This window comes from Hemicordylus capensis, chromosome 11 (assembly GCF_027244095.1).
Source record: "Hemicordylus capensis ecotype Gifberg chromosome 11, rHemCap1.1.pri, whole genome shotgun sequence".
Lineage (NCBI taxonomy): Eukaryota > Metazoa > Chordata > Lepidosauria > Squamata > Cordylidae > Hemicordylus > Hemicordylus capensis.
Window position 1 is genome coordinate 5209582 of NC_069667.1, and position 21281 is coordinate 5230862.

A 21281-nucleotide genomic window follows, 5' to 3' on the forward strand; every position below is an offset into this window, starting at 1 on the left:
TGGTGGGCATCTTGCTGCCTACTGCCACCCCAGCAATTTCCCACCTGAGGCAATGGCCTTACCTCGCCTCATGAAAGGGCCGCCCCTGGTTACGACTTCAGCGGGAAGCAGACGCTCTGATCACAAGACCGACGCCTTCCTTGCATCTGCACCTTTCTCATGGTGGCATAAATCAAACTTCCGCTGTTTCCAGTGGGATCTGGAAGGTCATTAGATCGGTGGGAGACACAGGAAGCTTTGTTTTGGAAAGGAGAGAAGAATGCCTTCAAGATTTGGCCCTCGCAGCCTGTCTCCTCGGCTGTTTAAGGAAAGGCAAGCTGGCATTATGCTCCTTTCCTCTTTCAAGCATGGAGAGGGGAAATGCTAAAATGACAATCTGTCAGGAGGGTGAAGCCCACTGAAAGGGGGAGGGGGGCTGAAGAAGACAAGAGGCACTAGGACCTAGGAGGAGTCCTCGCCAAACTGGCAGGAATTTCTTGCTTGGAGCTCAGACAACAAAGGCAGAGTGTGGCTGGTTTTCTCTCTCTCAGCATCTCCACCCTACGAGCTAAAAACCGGTGAGTAAAGCTTGCGATCTCCCAGGCAGAAAGTCACCGATGTCCGCAGCAAAACGGCAGGGAAAGAGAGACTTGAGGTCAGGTAGCAAGGAGGATGTCCTGATGCCCAGAATCCCAACCCCTCGCCTTCCCCTTGGGAAAGTTGCCTTGAGATTGCATTGTTTGCAGAGTACCATTGTGAGGGACCTCCTTAGAAAGCTGGGAAGTGCTGGAGGGAAGGGTTGGCAACTCGGAGGAAGGAGTCCCTTCGCTCCACAGCAGTGGCAAGAAGAAGGTCAGAGACAGGTCACTGTGACACAGTCTAAAAAGAAGGAAAGGACCAGGGGACGGACTGGCAGAAGGCAAGCAACAGCTTTTCCTAGGATTAGTACCTGATTGTGGAGCCTCTGGTTTTAATCCCATTTCTGTTGCGCGAATCCACTCTGAACAGATGTGAACTGCATGCTAATAGTTTTGCGTAGCCAACTGACAGTGATAGAAGGTTTCCTATTGTCCAGGGCTTTATTTCTCTCCCCACCACTTATTTGTTCCAAGTGTCAGTTGCAAGAGGTCGTAGCTTGGATCTTAGCTGATCCTCAAGATTGCCCCCCGCCCCGTCATTTCTCTTTCCTTCCCTCTTTCCACAAATTCAACAGACTCTTGTTCGCTCCACTCCCTGAGATAATATGCTAGGGCTCGGAACAATGAAAGGTGTGCTCAGTGGTGGCGTGATGTGAATACTTCTTTAAGGCACCTTCAACAATTAAAAAAATCACTTCATTAAATGTGGGGGGAGCATGAAAACCCTTCCTGATTAGCTGACACCAGAAAGGAGCCCAGCGGGAGAAAAGGTTGTAATTCAGCATCAACTTATTCAACTGGCAGGGCTTTTTCTATCTCTAGTTCAATTTTTCTTGGAAATCAAGAACGGTCTCTGGAACTGACTGATGGTTAGGAGGGGTCTGTGGGCATGGGGGCGTGGAGGGGCAGGGGAGTGTTGAATCTGACTGCTATTCCTTACTGAACAGCCGGTCACAAAGAAAACGGCATTGTCTGTCTGGTCTATCAGCTCTTTCCATTTATGATTCCCATTTGAAATAGCCTTATCTCTGGCTGTCAGCTGATCAGTCAATGGATATGCGGGGAACCTTAGAGATGCAGAACTGGATGTTCGGCCTCTGGAGCCTTTAATTCTTGGGCATTGGGTTGGCTGGATAGATCACCTCCATGCCTGGACCACTCAAACTTTTCCCAGCTACAGCCTCATCCAAACTGTAGTGAACTTCTGTTGGCTGTTCTCAAGCTCTTCATGGAGGGTGTGTACCCACCAGCACTGCAGTGCTCATAGATGTCCCCATTCCTTGTATTCAGCTCTGATCCAGATATATCAAGGGCTCCCTAGAATCCTTTGGGTCCTACACAATGCTGTTGGCTATAGAGTGCTAAGCCTGCTTAGTGTATGGCTAGAAGCCATACCCTCCTCCTTAGTTCTTGAGATGTCTCCAAAAAATACAAGCTCACCCTGCTCTGTGGCTTCCATCCCAAGGAAGTAAGACATGGCTTGAATGTGGGGGTTCCATGCGACTTCTCTCTCTCCAGCTGTTGGGTCTGCCTGGTTGTAATTCTTTCCCACTTTGCATCCTCCCCTCCCCTTTTTCCTTCTCCCCCACCTCAGCTTCACATCTCTAGGGGTCACCAAGCTATGGAACTTGATTTTGGACACTTTGACGAAAGAGATAAGGCGTCCAGAAACATGCGAGGCTCCCGTATGAATGGCTTGCCCAGCCCCACTCACAGCGCCCACTGTAGCTTCTACCGGACGAGGACCTTACAGGCCCTGAGCAATGAGAAGAAGGCCAAGAAAGTCCGTTTCTACCGCAATGGGGACCGCTACTTCAAGGGGATTGTGTACGCCGTCTCCGGCGACCGCTTCCGAAGCTTTGACGCCTTGCTGGCTGATCTGACCCGGTCTCTGTCCGATAACATTAACCTGCCTCAGGGAGTTCGCTACATTTATACCATCGATGGCGGCAGAAAGATTGGGAGCATGGACGAGCTGGAAGAAGGTAATTAGCCGGTGGCCATGATTGCTTCCTGGCATGGCAAGAGTGGCGGGGATCAGAAGCCACATAGAGCATGGGTAGGCGGCGTGTGGCTCTCCATGGGTCAACAGGGTGGGGGTGATGGAAGTTATAGTTCAGCAACCTCTGGAGAGTCACACGTTGCCTAACCCTGTGGTTTCATCTCCTGTTAGATGATGGAGCACAGGACAGTGGAGAGGGACAGCTCCCAAATCAATGCCAGAAGAGCATGTTTAACCCATTGGTTATTTTGCCATGAATGGTGTTAGGATTTACCCAGAACCTTCAGTGAGTGCCAATGGTCTAGTTCAGCGGTAGGTAGCCTTGGTGCCCCAGCCGTGGTGGAACCACAACCCCCATCATGGTCTAGTTCAGTGGTTGCCAACCAGGGTTCCTCCAGATGTTGCTGAACTGCATCCCCGGCCATAATAAATTGGAGCTGAGGCTGCTGGGAGTTGTAGTTCAGCAACATCTGGAGGAACCCTGGTCGGGGATGAGTTTGTCTCAAGCCACTGGTCTAGTTCATATCAAGCTGCTTATACCAGAGTACTAATTCACCTAACCCAGTATGGTCTACTCTGGCAAAGGGCTTTCTAGCATTTTAGGAAGAGTGCTCCTCTGAGAGCCTTTAGCTTGAGATGCCAGGCGCTGAACCTGAGACCTTCCGCATGCCATGGAGGTGCCCGGCTGTCCACTAAACCAAGGCGCTTGCAGGGATAGAAAGAAATATGTCTGTAAAAGAAGAGGCAGGGAGCGTTCCTCTGGATGTATCAGATAAGGACATTTTCCCTCTGCACCTTAAAGGAGGTGTCTGTTCTGGGTTGAGAGGTGTGTGTCTGTAATGCCTGTGCAGGGGCTGGGGTGCATTTCCAGAGGTGTGCATTTGTACAATTTCTTTGTGCATGTGGGCACAGATTGTGGGTGTGTTTGTGTACCTTTTCCTGTCGTATTCCTGTGCATTTGATGCAGTGTGCCTGTTGATTTGGAGCGGGGTGGGTCGTGCATTCAGATTGGGTATGTCAGGGTTGCACATTTCTTCTGCCTACAGAGAAGGACGTGCCTAGGAGTCCGGGGGTCTTATATGCAGCCTGCCTACAGGGATGTCTCTCTATTGACCCGCAGTGTGGCTGTTCCATGGTGCATGTCTAAATCTGCCTAGTGTGGCGCAGGGGTGCATTGAAGACCACCTCTGTGCTGAAGTCATGTGTGTGTAAAGGGGTGTGTGTGTGCACAATCAACAGACTTGCAGGATACAAGTTCTCAGAATGGATGCATTTCTGAGAAGCCCAGGGCATACTCAATGTCTACTGGAATACGGCTATCTGTGTGTGTGGGTCTGGGGAGAGAGGGAACGGATCTCCGTGTCCTTGAAGAAGACGCCTGCAATCCTGTTTGCTGTATGTCATAGCCGGTGCCTCAGCGCTGTGTGCTTTGTACGGAAGTGGGTGTGCCTGGGTTTCTTGGTGGGCGTGAAGGTGCAGGCATGCAGTCAGGGGCTTTGTGGGAATTACTTGGCTCTGGGTGTGCCTCCATGGAGCTGTGCATATGTAAGAGGGCGTGGGCAACTTGCACCATCTTCCACAGGGTGTCTGGATGGCTGTGCTGTGCCGCATGTGCTTAGCATGTGCATCCGATCACCTGCCCATAGAGGGGGACTCAGTGTAGTGTGCAGAGGCATCGGCTCCGAAACTGCATTGCGAGGCACCAGGATCACGGAGGGTTAAAGAAGAGGGGAGGGGGTGTGGATTTAATCTTTATTCCAGCCTTTTGTCTTGTAGGGTTTGGGGGTGTTTTTTAAAACAAAAAGCGTTTCTAATCACTTCAACAATGCCACAATGAAAACATAAGCTCTGAAAAGACACGCTGAGGTTCTTTGGAAACCTGTGGCTTTTAAGAAACGCCCCCCCCCCCCCCCGCCCGCCAGAACTGCAGGCCTTGCCAATCAATACGCACCAGTGTGTCTGCTGGGTGTGTCCCTTTGTTTGGGGCAAATGCGTTCCATGTGTCTAAAAGGTGCATAGAGGGGATGGTGCTCGGTGTGCCAGGGGGGAAGGTGTGTCTGTCGGAGTCAGAGGGGGTTATAGGCGCTGGGTGAGCGTGGATCTGCTGGAACCCGGTATGGGGGCCATATGGGATGTCTGCCCAGGCAGACTGAATGTGCATTGTCTGTAGAAGGGAGCAAAGGGTGATACCTTTTTGTGTGTGTGTGTGTGTGGGTCTATCTAATATTTCTCACAATGATACATGGGAAGTCCTGAAGGTGATGTCTGTGCAGAGACCTGCAGAATACACCTGCAGGCAGGGAGCCTTCTTTTGTGCGAAAGAGGGTGGGTGTGCACTGTGCAGCATCTTTCTAGGGATCCTGGCAAGTTCTGCTTCAGGTGGCTCTGGTGCTTGGAAGCACGGTTGTGGTGGGAAAGCGGGATCCATGCTCCAGTGGCTGCTGGAGAGTTTTGCAGAGGGCAGTGCCTTGATACCTGCCCAGGTGGCTGCACCAGGGCGCTACCGTCAAACCTGTTCGCAAGCTACCAGTGTGAAATGTTCTCTTTTCACGAATGCTTCTCAGACCACGGGCAGGCTGGGCGTGCACTCTTGAATCGCGGAGTGGCTCCTTTCGCTGTCTGCCGGTTGCCTTGAATTGAGTGGAGTTGAACGGAATTGAATGGAACTCAACTGCAGCTCGGGAATGATGTCATTCCCTGGAAATACTATCCCCGGAGCTAGGATTTCCAAGAATGACATCATGGTGTCAGCAATGGAGCAGGCCGGCTTTGTTACAGTTTTGTCATGGGCTGAACCTGATCTGCATAATCCATCACACACACACACACACACACACACATACAACCGTTGCTGCCGGACGCCTTCTTTCTTTGTTTTGGATCCTGAAATCCATCTTTTGAGGCAGAAAGCCCCTGCCCCCCCCGCCCCGTTCTCTCTGAGATTTCATTGAAAGATATGATGTGCCCTTCCTTTCTAAGGAAGAAAAATGCAGTTCTCTAGATATCTCTATCTATGCATACCTGTGTGACTGTTCAAGGTGGGCTTTGCAAAATTGTGTGATCATACACACAACGGACACATTTACACATCTATTTGTGTTTGTTCATAGTAATCGCTTGTTACCTGCCGTGCCCCTCCCTTTCTTCCACGCCCCTCTCTCTGTTTTCTCCCCAACTGACTCGGACTGTAAGCTCCTCAGGGCAGGGATTCTGATATTTTGTGTTTCCACCCTGCAAAGTGCCAAAATCCAGCATGATGTAGTGGTTAGAGTGTTAGAGTAGGACCAAGAACAACTGAGTTCAAATCCCATGAAACTCACTGGGTGACTCAGGACCAGTCAATTCTCCAGCTGCATAACCTACCTCACAGGGTTGTTGTGAAGATAAACATAACGATATATATTGCTCTGGACTCCTGGGAGGAAGAGCAGGATGTGAAGGTAAAAATAAAATAAATAAACATACATGTTAATCAATTTGAGAGCTTATGTTGAAAAGCAAGATATAATTATCTTTAATAATTAATAATCATAATGTACATTGGTGCGATATAAATAAATGAAACCTTCCTCATAAAGCAGTGAAGATTTGTTACTAAAAGCCTCTGTTGTTGGTCATGTGGGAGAAAAAAGGGTTAAAGAGCCCTTTAATTGTCTTGCTTCATGGGGGGAATGGGTTGGTCGGTGATCTGACTGGCCTTTTAGGCCTTGCTTGATTCAAAATATGGCCCCTAATTAAGAAAAAATTATTGCCAACATGGATTTACATTTTTCAGTAGTAAATTCCACAATTCACATATGGAACTAACTGCCACATGATGGTGATAGCCACTAGCACAGATGGATTGAAGAAAGAGATCGGCAGATTCATGGAGGATAGGACTATCAATGACTGTTTGCCAGGTTGACTAGATAGGAACATAGAAACTGCCATATACTGAGTCAGACCATTGGTCTATCTAGCTCAGTACTGTCTTCACAGACTGGCAGCGGCTTCTCCAAGGTTACAGACAGGAATCTCTCTCAGCCCTAGCTTGGAGATGCTGCCAGGGAGGGAACTTGAAACCTTCTGCTCTTCCCAGAGCGGCTTCATCCCCTGAGGGGAATATCATGAAGTACTCACACATCAAGTCTCCCATTCATATGCAACCAGGGCAGACCCTGCTTAGTTATGGGGACAAATCATGCTTGCTACCACAAGACCAGCGCTCATAGGTAGTGCAACTCTAGGATATGCTGGGAGTGCTTCATTCCCTGCTTGTGGGCTTTCTAGAGACACCCAGAAATCTTTTGGAGAAAGAATGTTGGGCACCGAGAAGGGTATTTTGCTCTGATATAGCAGAGTTTTTTTAAACTTTCACTTCAGTTCCTTAGGAATTAGGTATGTATATACGATCACAACTGAGTAGAGATATGCACGGAACCGGTTTTGCCGGTTCGAATCTGGACTGGATTCAAACAGGCCTGAACCGGTCTGGCTTCGGGCTTGGACGAAGCGGGTCCGGTTCGGCCCTCAAACCAGGCCAAACCATGGGCCGGTTTGGGGGAATCTGGAAAGGGTTCCCCTTTGATAAGTACAGGGGAGTTCCCTAACTTAAGATGGGGGGGGGGGTTTGAGCAAAAAATCTTTATTACCTTTTAATTCCAGGCTGCAGTCTCCAGAGGTGGCAGAGTGTCTCCGGAGGCAGCTTGGGGTGGCAGGGGCTCCTCCAAGCCCACCACGGTCTCCCGAATGACAGCCCATGCCAGCTGCGGCATGGTTTGGGATCTCTGCACATGTGCAGAGGCCATTTGCTTGCACATCCCTAAAACTGAGATACTTACAAAATAACATTACTACTACTACTACTGCTGCTGCTACTGCTACTGCTACTACTACTACTACTACTACTACTACTTATTTGCTGCTTTTAAACAAAAGTTTCCAAAGTGGCTTACACAATAAAATGAATACATAATAAAGATGGTTCCCTGTCCCCAAAGGACTCACAATCTAAAAATGAAACATAAGATAGACACCGGCAACAGCCACTGGAGGGATGCTGTGCTGGGGTTGGATAGGGCCAGTTGCTCTCCCCCTGCTAAATATAAGAGAACCACCACTTTCAAAGGTGCCTCTTTGCTCAATTAGCAGGGGTAGGTTTCTTCACAAAATCGTTTGAATCTAGGTTTAATGTGGGTTACCAGCATTGAAGTAATTTTGTGAGCCCATGCCAAGGTGGTTTATGGCGCGAGATTCCCACCTTGGCATGGGTTCACACAATCACTCTAGTGTTGGCAACCCACATTAACCCGAGATCCAAATGATGTTGCAAACCAGGGCAGACCCTGCTTAGCAAAGGGGGAAATTCATGCTCGCTACCATAAGACAGGCTCTTCTCCCAGCAAAAGGATGATGGGAGTTGTAGTCCAACAGATCTCTGCAAGGTTGGAAAATATTGCCTGTTGCTTTCTCGGAATACTCAGCGGCTCAGCAACAACAGAAAACCTTCTTCTGTTCTGCCGTCTTTAAACTTCCTTTCTGTGTGTGGGCGTAGCATCCATTGGACGGGGTGGGGGCCACAAGGCTCGGAGTGCATCCTGCCGCCGCCACCCTTAAAGCGCCGGGCGCTGGTGCCCTGCAGCTGGGATATGCGCACGCTTTGGGAAGAGAAGCAGCACACTGGCTGGGCTTCCTTTCTCCTACCCCCGTGCTTCCTCCATGCTTCCTCCTCCCAGCGGACCACCCTTGGCTGCCCTTGACCCTCCTGGCCATGGCAGCCACGCTGCCCGGCCCTGAGCTGCCCCCACCCCCGGTGAAGGATGGTGACCCCCGCAGCTGCCCTGCTCCTGGCCTGGCTCCAGACCATCGGGCCAATTCTGCTGCTGGCCACAGTGGCGGCCACCCTCTTGCTCTGCACTGAACGGCCCGAGCTGAATGGCGGAGGGGAAGGCTCAGGTGGGTTAGGTTGCCCCGCCCCCTTGGGTCAGAGATCAGGCGCAGTGGGCGTGGATCGTGGCCCTGTGGGGAATGCACACGGGAGGGAAGCTCCTTAGCTGCAATTTGGCCCCCAGCGGCTGGGAAATTCGCTACGCCCCTGTTTCTGTGCCAATAAACAAGTTACTATTGAAGTCTGTCATGGGTAGGGAACCTGGGTATTTACCATTCACACACACACACACACACACACACAGATTCTGCAACAGGAGCTGGGGACATGTGAATGTCCCTAGCTTCTGCAAGAGATGCTTGGTGCAAAGTCCAAATTCACAAGGCTGAGCGGAAGTGACTTCCCTATTATTTTTGGTTTCGTAATGCATGCCGAACGAGCTGTGTTTTCAACACTTTTTGCAAATATATATTGAGCCGGGTTTCAGGATCAGTGAGACCCGGTTTGGAGAGCTCAGCGGGGACAGCGGGCTAAGCCCACTCCCCCCCGCAGACGATCCGGTGGGAGCCCTGGGCGGCCGGATCAGCCGCCCACACAATTGCCGGCTCTGTGATGGAGCCGGCGGGGGCTGGGGAGTTGGGGGACCAAACGGCCCCCAGAAACTCCAGTATGCCCTGAGTGAGCGCACAGGGCATACTGGGAAGACCCCCGAGCTGGGAGGCTGCTTTTCAGCCTCTTGCTGGGGGGTCTACTCACGAGTAACCATGGTGCGGAGTCACGCCATGGCTACTCACGATAAACGAAACCATGAGGACATTAGGGGTGGGCTACTTGAGCAGATTACCCGCTCAGGAACCACCAGGCTCGCAGCACAATTGTAGGAAATTGTAGGAAATCTACAATTGTAGATTTTAATTGTAGATTAAATTGTAGGAACCTACAATTGTAGGTTCCCACAATTGTAGGAAATCGGGCTAGCGGAGGCTACAATCGTGTGAATAGCCTCCTTGTATCGGTGCTCCTTCTCATGCTTTTTTTTTTGCTTGCTTGCTTGCTTGTCCTCACTTCCCTTGGCCTCCTTTGCCCTCCCTGCTTGGGTGCTGGTGAGCCCTTTCTCACGATCAGGAGTGAGTGGGCAGGCGGCAGGGAAGGCAGCAGAAGCCCCCCTGCCCCTCAGACGATCCACGTGGAGTCTCCGAGTTGACCACGAATCGTGCATCCCGACGGTCCGTGGCTACCGTGGGCGGTGCGGGGGTTGGGACACGTCGTCTGGGCCCCCAGAAATCCCCACAATGCACGGAGTGAGTGCACGGTTCATGGGGGGTATCCTCCCAGCAACGGGTGGGCGCCTGTCAGGGTTTTAACACTGGCTGAAAGCAGCCGGGCTGACACACTTCACCTTGTTTCACAGACCTCAGCTAAGCAGGGTCTGCCCTGCTTGCATTTGGATGGGAGACTAGAAGTGTGAGCACTGGAAGAGATTCCCTTCAGGGGAGAGCAGAAGGTTCCAGGTTCCCTCCCTGGCAGCATCTCCAAGATCGGGCTGAGAGAGAGATTCCTGCCTGCAACCTTGGAGAAGCCGCTGCCAGTTTGTGAAGACAATACTGAGCTAGATAGACCAATGGTCTGACTCGGTATATGGCAGCTTCCTATGTTCCTATGAGGCAGGCTAGGACAGTATCCAGGGCCTCGCTGGGAGACACACACAAGGAGTGTACCTTTGGCTTGGCTTGGCTGCTTCGAAAGAATCAAGATGTAGGAGCATCTGCAGCACCTATTTCAGATTCCAGCTACAACTTGGGCTGCCTGAACCTCAGGCTCAGTGCTAGGTGTCAATCTGCCTTAAGGTTCTTAAAGGGTCCTTAAGAGAGTCATAGTTAGCCCTGCTGGGAAATTGGTGCAAACTTAAGCTTAGCCACTCTGTGTGATCCCGCCCATCTTGTGGTTCTTGGGTAGGGCTGATCAACTGAAGACTTTCCAGCTTTGCAGCTGGAGATGATGGGATTTGTAGTCCCACAGCAGCTGGAGAGCCTTAGGTTCCCCAAGAACCCAGTTCTTGGGGATTTCTTGGGGGGAAATGGCATCTGCTAGCCCATGGCTGGTGGGGCTAGTGCTAACACTGTGAAACCTATGAACATGGGGAGCGGCCATATTCCGAGTCAGACCCTTGACGCCTCTAGCTCAGTACTGTCTACCCAGACTGGCAGCGGCTTCTCCAAGGTTTCAAGCAGGAGTCTCTCTCAGCCCTATCTTGGAGACGCCGCCAGGGAGGGAACTTACTCATCCAGAGTGGCCTCATCCCCTGAGGGGAATATCTTGCAGTGCTCCTATGCAGAGCCCTTTCCCATGTGCCATGAGAAAGGGCTCTCCTGTCTGTGGGGAGGAAGCCTGAAAGCACTTACCTCCCCCCACACACGGGCAGGCTGCTGTCTGTTCACATGCCCCTGGATGGGCACATTGCCCGCCCAGACGAGCATCGACCCTGCTGGTAGCTCCGAGGGTTGGGGTGCCCCATTTGGCCCCACCCCTAATGCAAGTGCATGGTGCATTATGGGGATCTCCCCCTTCCCTCCCCGGGTCTGCCAGCCGCACACGAGCAGGAAAACGGGGATAGGAGGATGCTTGTTCTCCTCACTCCGTTTTGAGGGGAGGCTTCATAAGCAGGTTTGCCGCGGTGGTGCCGCCAGGATTGGGCATGATCCTGGCGGTGGGCTGGGCTCCCTTAAGCCCAGTTTTGCACATGCGTGTGAATAGTCTCGTAGTCTCCCATTCAAATGCAAACCAGGACACACCCTGCTTAGCCAAGGGGGGAATTCATGCTTGCTAGCACAAGACCAGTTCTCTTCCCAGAGACAGGTGGTGGCAGCAGTGAAAAAGGTACGCGGTGGCAAGGAGTTCCAGCCCCTCTCCCCCCACTTCAAGTCAAACAACTCGACTCGACTCGACTAGAAGGCCATCACTTCCATCTTTGGTATCTTCCGTTCCTGGTGGGGGTGGGACTCAGACTGACTGGGGATCTGATGCTATAGAGTATTAAGTGAAATACATAATTCCGTTGTCTATCAGGGAATGCAATGCTAAGTTGAACAACTGACGGCGCTATCAGCTGCCGAACCGCAATGCTTCCTTTCTAGTGTTCGCCGAAGGCCAACTAGAAATGGAAAGAGACATTAATGGGTTTCATTTTTTAGATCTACTGCCTGCATGGATACCTGACTCAGTAGTTACAGTGCAAAGTAATTCATTTCAGAGAGGGACCTTCTTGCTCTTGGTTGAAGGCTAGCGGGATGCACTGAGGAGAAGATGAGCTTGGGAGGAAAATGTGTGCTTTTTTGAGCAGGTTTATTAGGTGAGGGATGCTAAGGAACATCAATTCACAAGCTAAAGTGACTTCCCTACAATTCTTGCTTTTGAACCTCATCCCCATGATTGAAATCATCTGTGTTTTCAATACTTTTTTGCAAATATACCGGCACTGCCTGCAAAAGTCTCAAGAGATCCAAGTTCCTTCCCTGGCAGCATCTCCAAGATAGGGCTGAGAAAGATTCCTGCCTGCAACCTTGGAGAAGCCGCTGCCAGTCAGTGTAGACAATACTGAGCTAGATGGACCAATGGTCTGACTCAGTATATGGCAGCTTCCTATGTTCCTATGATGCACGCAGCAGCTGTGCCACCTAGCCCATTCCTTCACTGGATCCTTCGCCTTGCCATCTCTCTTTCTTCTTGCATGATTCCCATTTCACCCTAAGGTACTAGATGCAGCAGAAGGACCCGTGAAGGAACAAGGGGGCCAAGCTCTTTCCTCTCTTGATCATGAAAGGAGCCCTGTTGGGTCAGACCAAAGGCCAGGAACCTCTTTCCTACAGTGGCCAATCAGATGCCCACAGGGAGCCCAGATGCAGGATGTGGAGATAAAGAATAGCCTTTTCCTGTGGATGCTTCCCAACACCTAATAGTCAGGGGGCTGATTCACATATAATGGCAGCAAGTAAGTGCCCGTTTCCACCAGATGTGCTGCTGCTTTCGTGATGTCTGAACCCACCAAAGACAGATGGAGATTGTTGATAACCTTCCTCAGCTTAACTTATCAAGCCGACTTCAAACACTGGTTAAGAATGTCAGCCTGAGGTAGGTTACTGACATTCTCCACCCAATGCTGGTGGATTCGGAGAGGTGTGTAACTGGGGGGGGGGGCTTGTGTGTGCCCCCTCCCTGGTGGCTCTCCATGTATTCCATCCATGCCCCCTTGGGTGTGATGTCACATTCCAGGGGCGTGGCCAGTACCAGGAAGGGCCCATGTGGCCCTCCTGAGTTCATTTCCCAGTTGGCTTCCTTGCCGGTCAGTTTTTTCCTTCATTCGTTCCCTTGAAGAAAATAGCAGGGGGGAGGGGGGGAGGCAGGTGGCTCTCAGGAGCTGGGTGGCTCAGGTTCTTTGAACCCATCTGCCCAATTCTAGCTCTGCTGGTCTTGTGGTAGCAAACATGACTTATTGCTAAGCAGGGCCCACCCAGGTTTGCATTAGAGTGGGAGACTACATGTGTGAACTCCGTAAGAGATTCCCCTTAGGGGATGGGGCCACTCTGGGAAGAGCAGAAGGTTCCAAGTTCCCTCCCTGGCAGCCTCTCCAAGATAGAGCTGGGAGAGACTCCTGCTTGCCAGCTCGGAGAAGCTGCTGCCAGTCTGTGTAGACAATACTGAGCTAGATGGACCAAGGTCTGACTTAGAAGTCAGTTTCCTATGTCCTATGTCGAGACATCACAGAAGTGGCAGCAGTAGCAGAAGCATGCCCTCAGCAGGAACTGATGCTTCTCCCATGCTTACTTACCGTAGCCTCCTAGAAATTCACAAAGATGTACTCAGGGAAATAGAATAATTGTCTTTAATTGCAATTTGGGTGTTCATGCCAACCCACATCGTGTAGCCAGCACTGTATCGAGGGTGGAGGGAAAGTACACACCACGCCTTCCTACCCAGATTGCGGCGAGCACACAATCATTTTCCCCTCCTCCTGTCTCAGTTTTTGCTGGCACAGGACTGGTTCTCAGAAGCATGCACAGGGCTTGGAGTATGACTGGGTGTGCCTCCCATCCAGTTGTTGGTCATGAGAACAAACCTAAATAATAAATAATCAGGGCTAGGTTGGAAAGCAAGCTGATTCCAGAAAGGGAGGTACACAGGCAGGTTTGCAGGAACTGGTGTAGTGACAGCTCAGTGTGGCTTAGAAAACAGTAGGTTGGTTCACACAACCATCAAAAGCAGGTTAGCAGCTGGCCTACCCACATTTGGGCTACCCACCTGTGTAAACTCACAAAAATAGCTCCAGCCCGGGTTTCTCAAACCAGGGTAACCCAGGTTGTCCATCTTGCTCTTAACCAAGGTAGCAGAAAAAGAGTGTGCTCCTAGCATGCCCTTCTGGTTGTGTGAACGTACTCATCTTTTCTACCCTGGAAACAATAGAGAGCTGTAGCTACAGTGGCTGCCAACATGGATGTGCCGCTCTGCAAAGCAAACTCTATGATCCAGTTTCTGCAGCTGCTTCAGCAGGGCTGGGTCGGACTCCTGCTCCTAGTAGCCTATCAAAGGGCAGCCTCTGGTGTCATGAGGCTTTCCAGTCTGCTGGCAGTGCAAAGCATGCTGGGAAGGCCTGCAAGGCCTTTGGAGGACCTTGCATGCTTCCAGCTCCTGATTTCAACAGCAAGGGTGGTCTCACCTGGCTTATTTGTGTGTTCCCTGGGTTTGCAGACCCAAGAAGAGATTCTGATCATCCTCTGAAATTAGGGCAGGAGCTTACTGGCCAAATGGTTGTGTGAACAGCTCCCCCCACCCCACCCCACAATGATTGTGTGAACAGTCCCAGTTCTTATGGTCACTCCAAGCCCTAATAGTTTGACTAGCCTTTTGTTTCCATAACCCATTGTGATGGCTGTCAATTTTCTAACAGGCCCAGGACAAAGAGATATCCTTTCCCCAAATCATAGACATTTGCTATCCAAATGCATCTGGAATCAGGGGAGATTTGCTTAACTAGCTTCAGCATGGTGGTGTGGGGTTTGTTTTTAATGGGAAAAGGATACTGCCAGGTTCCCAGAGGGGATGTATTCCCTGCTGTGCAGATATTATATTATTGGTTATTGCAGTGGTATCTGGAGGCACTGATTGATTGTACAAACAAAGGAAGAAAAGAGGCTGTAGACAGACAGCCTCTTGAAATACTGTGAATCTTGACGTGTTCTGGGTTTTCAGAGCCTCTGCAGTGAGGCCACTGGAAGTTCAGGTGCCAGGAACAAAGTAAAATATATAGGAACTCTGTAAAGGTTCCGAGCTTGTGCAATTCCCTCTCAAACGGTAAATCCCCATAAAGTGAAAACGACATGGTGTAAATTCAATCCAACTATGGCACATAATGGATGATCGGCGGGAGCTCAGCTGACAGTCAGAGAAATTGGCTGTTGCCCTCTGGAGAGTATTCATGAGAATGAGTTTTCGTGGCAGAATTTTAAAAAGGCCTCAGCTCAGATTTTCTCCCTCTTTGTCTGCAAGGTGCTCACACATCCAGTTTATTACACTCGCTAAGCCCGATGCCTTAACAATAAGAACAATAATCATAATGTGGCCTCCCATGGATCTTCACATTTGACACAGGGACATAGGAAGCAGCCTTATACTGAGTCAGACCCTTGGTCATACTAGCTTAGTATTGTCAGCGCTGGCTGGCAGCAGCTCCCCAAGATTTCAGGCAGGGTTCTCTCCCAGTCCTACCTGGAAATATTGCCAGTAAGTGAACCTGGGATTGTCGGCATGGAAATCCAATAGTATCAATGGACATCCTAAAATGAATGACCGGGAATGCCCACTGAAATGCACTGGTTCCTTCCACTTCCACCAACACTTCCACCAACAGCCAGACAGGCAATTGAGCCAGCAAGCAGCTTGTCCGCAGAAATGCAGCCCACGACACATTTCTACATATGGCCCATTAGCTGCAGGGCTTTTCTGCCACATGGCAAGGAATCCTGGGGCGTGCCTTGCACATCCCATGGTGGTGCAGCCAGCCACTGGAATAGTCTTGGCCCATTATATTTCTAGCATTAAGCTGAGGGCTGCCTGAAAAATGCCATCATCTTGAATGGAGCTACATATATTCCTAGGATAGGATTACAGCTAGGCTGCAAATATCATTGGATGTGTGGCGGGTGGGGGGCTTTGGCACATAGCAGCCCCTCCTCTCCAAGGATATTTTTGTCATTCTCTCCTTTCCATGGCCGCAGCCTCACCATTGTCCCGAGCTGCCAATTTGTGCATTGTTAAGTGCTCCATATTTATCGGTTGATTTACTGCGTGTATCCCATAAAACGCTCAACTTGATTTACAGGCAGAGGCGATTAAAATGCACACGGCGGAACTACCTAAAATTCCAACTCTAAAATCCCCGCTAACAACTCAGTCAAGATGTGATTAAAAGCCCGCCTGCTTTGCTGCAGAGATGCCGGACAGAAATTCTTTGCCGGGGAGAGAAGTGTTAGAAAACGAGACCCTCAAAGTGTTGGGCTCGCCTAGAAAAATCTTAAAGAATATAGTCGGACATTTTGCATACGGTGTGGTCCTTATGCCATTGTCTTGTGAGACAATGGGCATTGTGCATTGTGAGGCAATGTGCCTGAGACCCCAGAGAGGCAATAACAAGGGTAACACTCAACTGCCTAGTTGCCGTATAAGCTTATTAGAGGCTTCCTTGTCTTATAAACCTATTAGAGCTCTTGCCATATGTTGGCGGATGTGAAGCTCTCTGTTACCTTCCTAATCAGGTAAGGACATGCAAGGACATTGTGCTACAGCCTCTTACACTATTGTTGTTTTATTCTTGTTTTCATCCGGAGATCTTCACCATTTTTCAAGCGGGGGCCACACTGGCCAAAAAAACCCCAACCCTTCAATGTTTGAGCCAAGTTCCGCTGTGTTGACCTCCTCACAGTACGGCTCTTTTCTCAGTGCTGGGAAGGCCCTTTAAGAGATGGAGCCGCTCTTAAAAGCTCTAGGAGGAAAGTGGGCATTGGCAAGGGTGACCCTTCTCAGCCTCACCATCCAAGATAGTGCCGGGGCTCAAGAAGGCTCCGTTTCTCTTAAATGAGCACACACACACACACACACACACACACACACACACACACACACACACACGAGCACCGGGTTAGAGTGTCAAACTAGGATTCAAGAGACACAAGTGCCTCTCATAGGAACATAGGAAGCTGCCATATACTGAGTCAGACCACTGTTCCAGCTAGCTCAGTATTGTCTACCCAGACTGGCAGCGACTTCTCCAAGGTTTCAGGCAGGAGTCTCTCCCAGCCCTCTCTTGGAGGTGCTGCCAGGGAGGGGACTTGGAACCTTCTGCCAGCAAGCCTGCAGGTACTCTTCCCAGAGCGGCTCTCTCCCCTAAGGCAGGCCTGCTCAACTTAGGCCCCACCAGCTGTTTTTGAACTACAACTCCCATAATCCCCAGACACAGTGGCCAATAGCCAGGGATTATGGGAGTTATAGGCCGACATCTGCAGGAGGGGAAGTTGTCGGCCAACATCTTCCCCATCCCCTGCCCTAAGGGGAGGATCTTACCGTGCTCACACCCCAGTCTCCCATTCAAATGTAAACCAGGGTGGGCCATGCTTAGCAAAGGGGGCAGGTCATGCTTGATACAGCAAGACCAGCTCTCCTCCTCAGACCTTAAGCTCACTGGGTGACCTTTATGATGCTCTCTCTCAGCCCAACCAACCTCACAGGGATGTTTTTGAGGGCAGAGTATAGATGACTTGGAGAGGGAAGGTGCCCAATTTGTGCTCCTGACCTCCCAAAGTCCACCTCAGCTGAGCACTCCCTCAATGAAGGCTGAAGCTTCACACAGGCCCAATAAACCATTAGGGAGTTGCCCGTAGGGTTGATGGGGGGCTGTCACTGGCCCCCAAGCCTTACAATGAAGAACATTGCCATGGTCCATTTTGAAGAGTTATTTTCATGATTTTTCTAACCTGCTTAGCAGGTTCTTTAGAAGTGGAAAGGCAGCATAGATTCACGTCTTAAACAACGATGAATTAGAACTGCAGAATCGACCTGTTTGGAGAACCCAAGCCAAAATTTACAAATAAAGAGGACCTGTCACTCTTACCCCAATCCATCAATCCCCTTTGAAAATCATATTGAGTGTAGGGATTGGAAAAAAAAAGATTAGGCACACTGGCATGTGTGGTTTTCGGCTGGGTTGCCGCTGTGTCGTGCCCTCCAGCGTATCCCTGCCTTCTTTGTCATATATTGCTTGGAACTATGCCAATGTCTGGGCAACCACTTTTCTGGGGTCAGCGTCTCCCAGATGATGCCTCAGCCATATGCCCTAAAGACTGTACGGATTCCCCCCCCCCTCCAACAAGAAATTCAACAGAAACCAAAATGCAAACGGGCAACCTGACCCTGTAGAGGTTTCCTCTGAGAAGTGCCTTTGCAGTAAATAGGATTGACTCCCAAGTCAATGCACATAGGGGTTGCTGCTGTGGATTAGGGCTGCACCAATTTTGGACCTCCAGAGGTTGTTGGATTATAACTCCCAACATCCCCAGTCACAGTGGCCAATAGTCAGGGATGATGGGAGTTGTAGTCCAACCATAGCTGGATGGCCAATGTTCAGCCTTGCCATCTTTTTAGATTGTGAGCCCTTTGGGGACAGGGATCCATCTTATTTATGTATTATTTCTTTGTGTAAACTGCCCAGATCCATTTTTGGAAGGGCAGTATAGAAATTGAATTATTATTATTATTATTAGTAGTAGTAGTAGTAGTAGTAGTAGTAGTAGTAGTTATGTGATTAGAATCCTTAAATTGGAAGGTGGCACTTTGTAGATCTGGCATGGGGTGGGAGGAACCCCTGAAATTAATTTTAGCTATTGATTGATTGTTGAGTTTGGACATGGCCTACTCTTCCCCATGACTGAGGGGATGGGGTCTCAGTTTAGTGGTAGAGGACCATGCAGATGGTCCCAGGTTCATTCCCTGACAGCATCTCCAGGACTCCTGCCTGACACCTGGGAGACGCCGCTGCCAGTCTGTGTGGACAATACTGAGCTAGATGGGCCGAGGGTCTGACTCAGTATAAGGCAGCTTCCTATGTTCCTATGATAGCACTTGTGTTTTGAATCCTAGTTTAACCCAGTGCTCTTCTTTGTAAGGCATGGGGGCAGGCAAGTGGTGACCCCTATTAACTCTAAGCTGGTCTTGTGGTAGCGAGCATGAAGTCTGTCCTTTGCTAAGCAGGGCCCACCCTGGTTTGCATTTGAATGGGAAACTACATGTGTGAGCACTGTAAGGAATTCTCCTTAAGGCAGGGCTGCTCAGCTTTGACCCTCCTGCAGATGTTGGCCTACAACTCCCATAATCTATGGCTATAGACCACTGTGTCTGGGGATTATGGGAGTTGTAGTCCAAAAACAGCTGGGGGGCCTAAGCTGAGCAGGACTGCCTTAGGGGATGGGGCCGCTCTGGGAAAAACTGCCCATCAGTGTCAACAATAAAGAGCTAGATGGACCACTGGTCTGATTCGGTACACATCAGCATCCTATGTTCCTCAGCATACACATGCATTCGTGAATTATGTTGCAATGTAGAAAATTAATTATGTCCGTGAGAGAAGCAATATTGCAGTTACCCCCAAGGTCATATCTCAACTAGTGGATTCCAGATAGTACAAGTTAGATGTTTGCTATGACTACTGTTTTCATCAGAAGAAATACCCAAGAAATTGTTCTTAGAAGAAGCTCATCAAAGAATCTGATCTCCGCTTTTCTACAGATATTACAAGACTTTCCTTTTGCACGCTTGTTAGGCTCATTTACCCAGAACACTATTCCCTTGGCTATCATTCCTTTAGTTGTAATCCTTGCTTGCGTATAGTTCGAAAATAGCATCAAACATGTTTAATAGCTCTGTTTCCTGGAAGTCCTGTCCCCGTACATTGTCATATTAATGTCCTCAAAAATTAATGAAACGAGACTTGTAAAATGGAACTGGCCCTGTGTGTTCACACCTTTATCTGATACTTTCCATGTCTCTGTAGATCAGGCCTGATCAACTTTGGCCCCCCCAGCTGTTTTTGGACTACAACTCCCATAGTCCCCAGCCATAGTGGCCAATAGCCAAGGATTATGGGAGTTGTAGGCCAACATCTGCAGGAAGGCCAAAGTTGAGCAGGCCTGCTGTAGATCCATAGAGATACCTTAGCTTGTCTTTATCTTTGGAAATGAGTAGCCAGTCAGCTGTGAGGGCAAGACTATGATAATAGTCTGTTATGTCTGTTCATAGTTATGTCTGTTCATAGGACCCTAGTTTTTCCATTTCCTATTGTTTCAGAAATCCACCTGCATTTAAGGAATGCCACATAATGGCATAGAGGGGAAATGACTTGACTAGCAAGCCAGAGGTTGCCAGTTCGAATCCCCGCTGGTATGTTCCCCAGACCATGGGAAACACCTATATCGGGCAGCAAGCAGTGGTATAGGAAGCTGCTGAAAGGCATCATCTCAGACAGTGCGGGAGGAGGCAATGGGAAACCCCTCCTGTATTCTACCAAAGTCAACCACAGGGCTCTGTGGGCGCCAGGAGTCGACACTGACTCGACGGGACACTTTACCTTTACCTTTTGCAGAGTGTGGCTCTACTGTTGGAAATAACTCCTTTCCATTTTCTAGGTTTATAACCACAGCTCTGTTTTCTGCTCCCAACAGGAGAAAGTTATGTCTGTTCGTCAGACAACTTTTTCAAGAAAGTGGAGTACACCAAGAACGTCAACCCTAACTGGTCTGTCAATGTCAAAACCTCGGCCAACATGAAAGCACCTCAGTCACTGGCCAGCAGCAACAGTGCCCAGGCAAGGGAGAACAAAGATTTTGTCCGTCCCAAGCTGGTGACCATCATCCGGAGCGGGGTGAAGCCAAGGAAGGCTGTGCGTGTCCTCTTGAACAAGAAGACGGCACACTCCTTTGAGCAAGTTCTTACCGATATCACAGAAGCCATAAAGCTGGAAACAGGGGTGGTCAAGAAGCTATACACCCTGGATGGAAAGCAGGTAGGGCTCTCTTGGTCAACTGACCCTCTCTCTCTGATCACCAGAGCAAGCTTCGTAAGATTCTATAAGCGGCTGGATCTGTGACTGTGCTGATCTTAAGGCCACAATGTTGTCGAATCCTGTGAAATTGGTTCTGGAGATCCCTAGTCTTAATATGCAAGTCTCATCTCTTTCCTAGGCAAAGGGACTGGGAATGAGAGCCTAGGTTTAGTACTAGTCTCTTTCTCCAAGATCAATTTATAATGGCAGCTTAGCAGTCATGACTGGAACTCTCAAAGGAATTTCTCATGTCCAGATCTTCCCCTTGACCTCACCCAAACCTTACTAGTTCTGTGGGTCAGCTGAATGCTTATTGAGTTTCCTGATACTCCTATAAGTTTGTTACTTGTACAATTTCATTGAAAGTCTCTTCCTTCCTTCCTTCCTTCCTTCCTTCCTTCCTTCCTTCCTTCTAGAATTCTCTGCCACAAGATGTGGTGACAGCCAACAGCCTGGATGGCTTTAAGAAGGGTTTAGATAAATTCATGGAGGACAGAACTATCAATGGCTGCTAGTCTGGTGGCTGTGGGCCACCTCCAGCTTCAGAAGCAAGACACCTCTCAATACCAGTTGAAGGGGAGAAACAGTAGGAGAGAGGGCATGCCCTCAGCTCTTGCCTGTGGGCTTCCCAGAGGCATCTGGTGGGTCACTGTG

General features: G+C 49.8%; 1 protein-coding gene across 4 annotated transcripts in view; it reads left to right on the plus strand.

Annotated features, from left to right (window-relative positions):
* Positions 1-495: 495 nt before the first annotated feature.
* The window catches only part of DCX (doublecortin), a 94392-nt gene continuing 73606 nt past the window's right edge, over positions 496-21281 (plus strand). For all 4 annotated transcript variants that reach the window (XM_053273973.1, XM_053273974.1, XM_053273975.1 and 1 more), the window contains exons 1-3: positions 496-557; positions 2212-2602; positions 20248-20588. In XM_053273973.1, coding sequence (XP_053129948.1) covers positions 2239-2602; positions 20248-20588 — 705 coding nt within the window. In that variant the 5' untranslated portion in view covers positions 496-557; positions 2212-2238. The remainder of the gene's footprint in view (positions 558-2211; positions 2603-20247; positions 20589-21281) is intronic.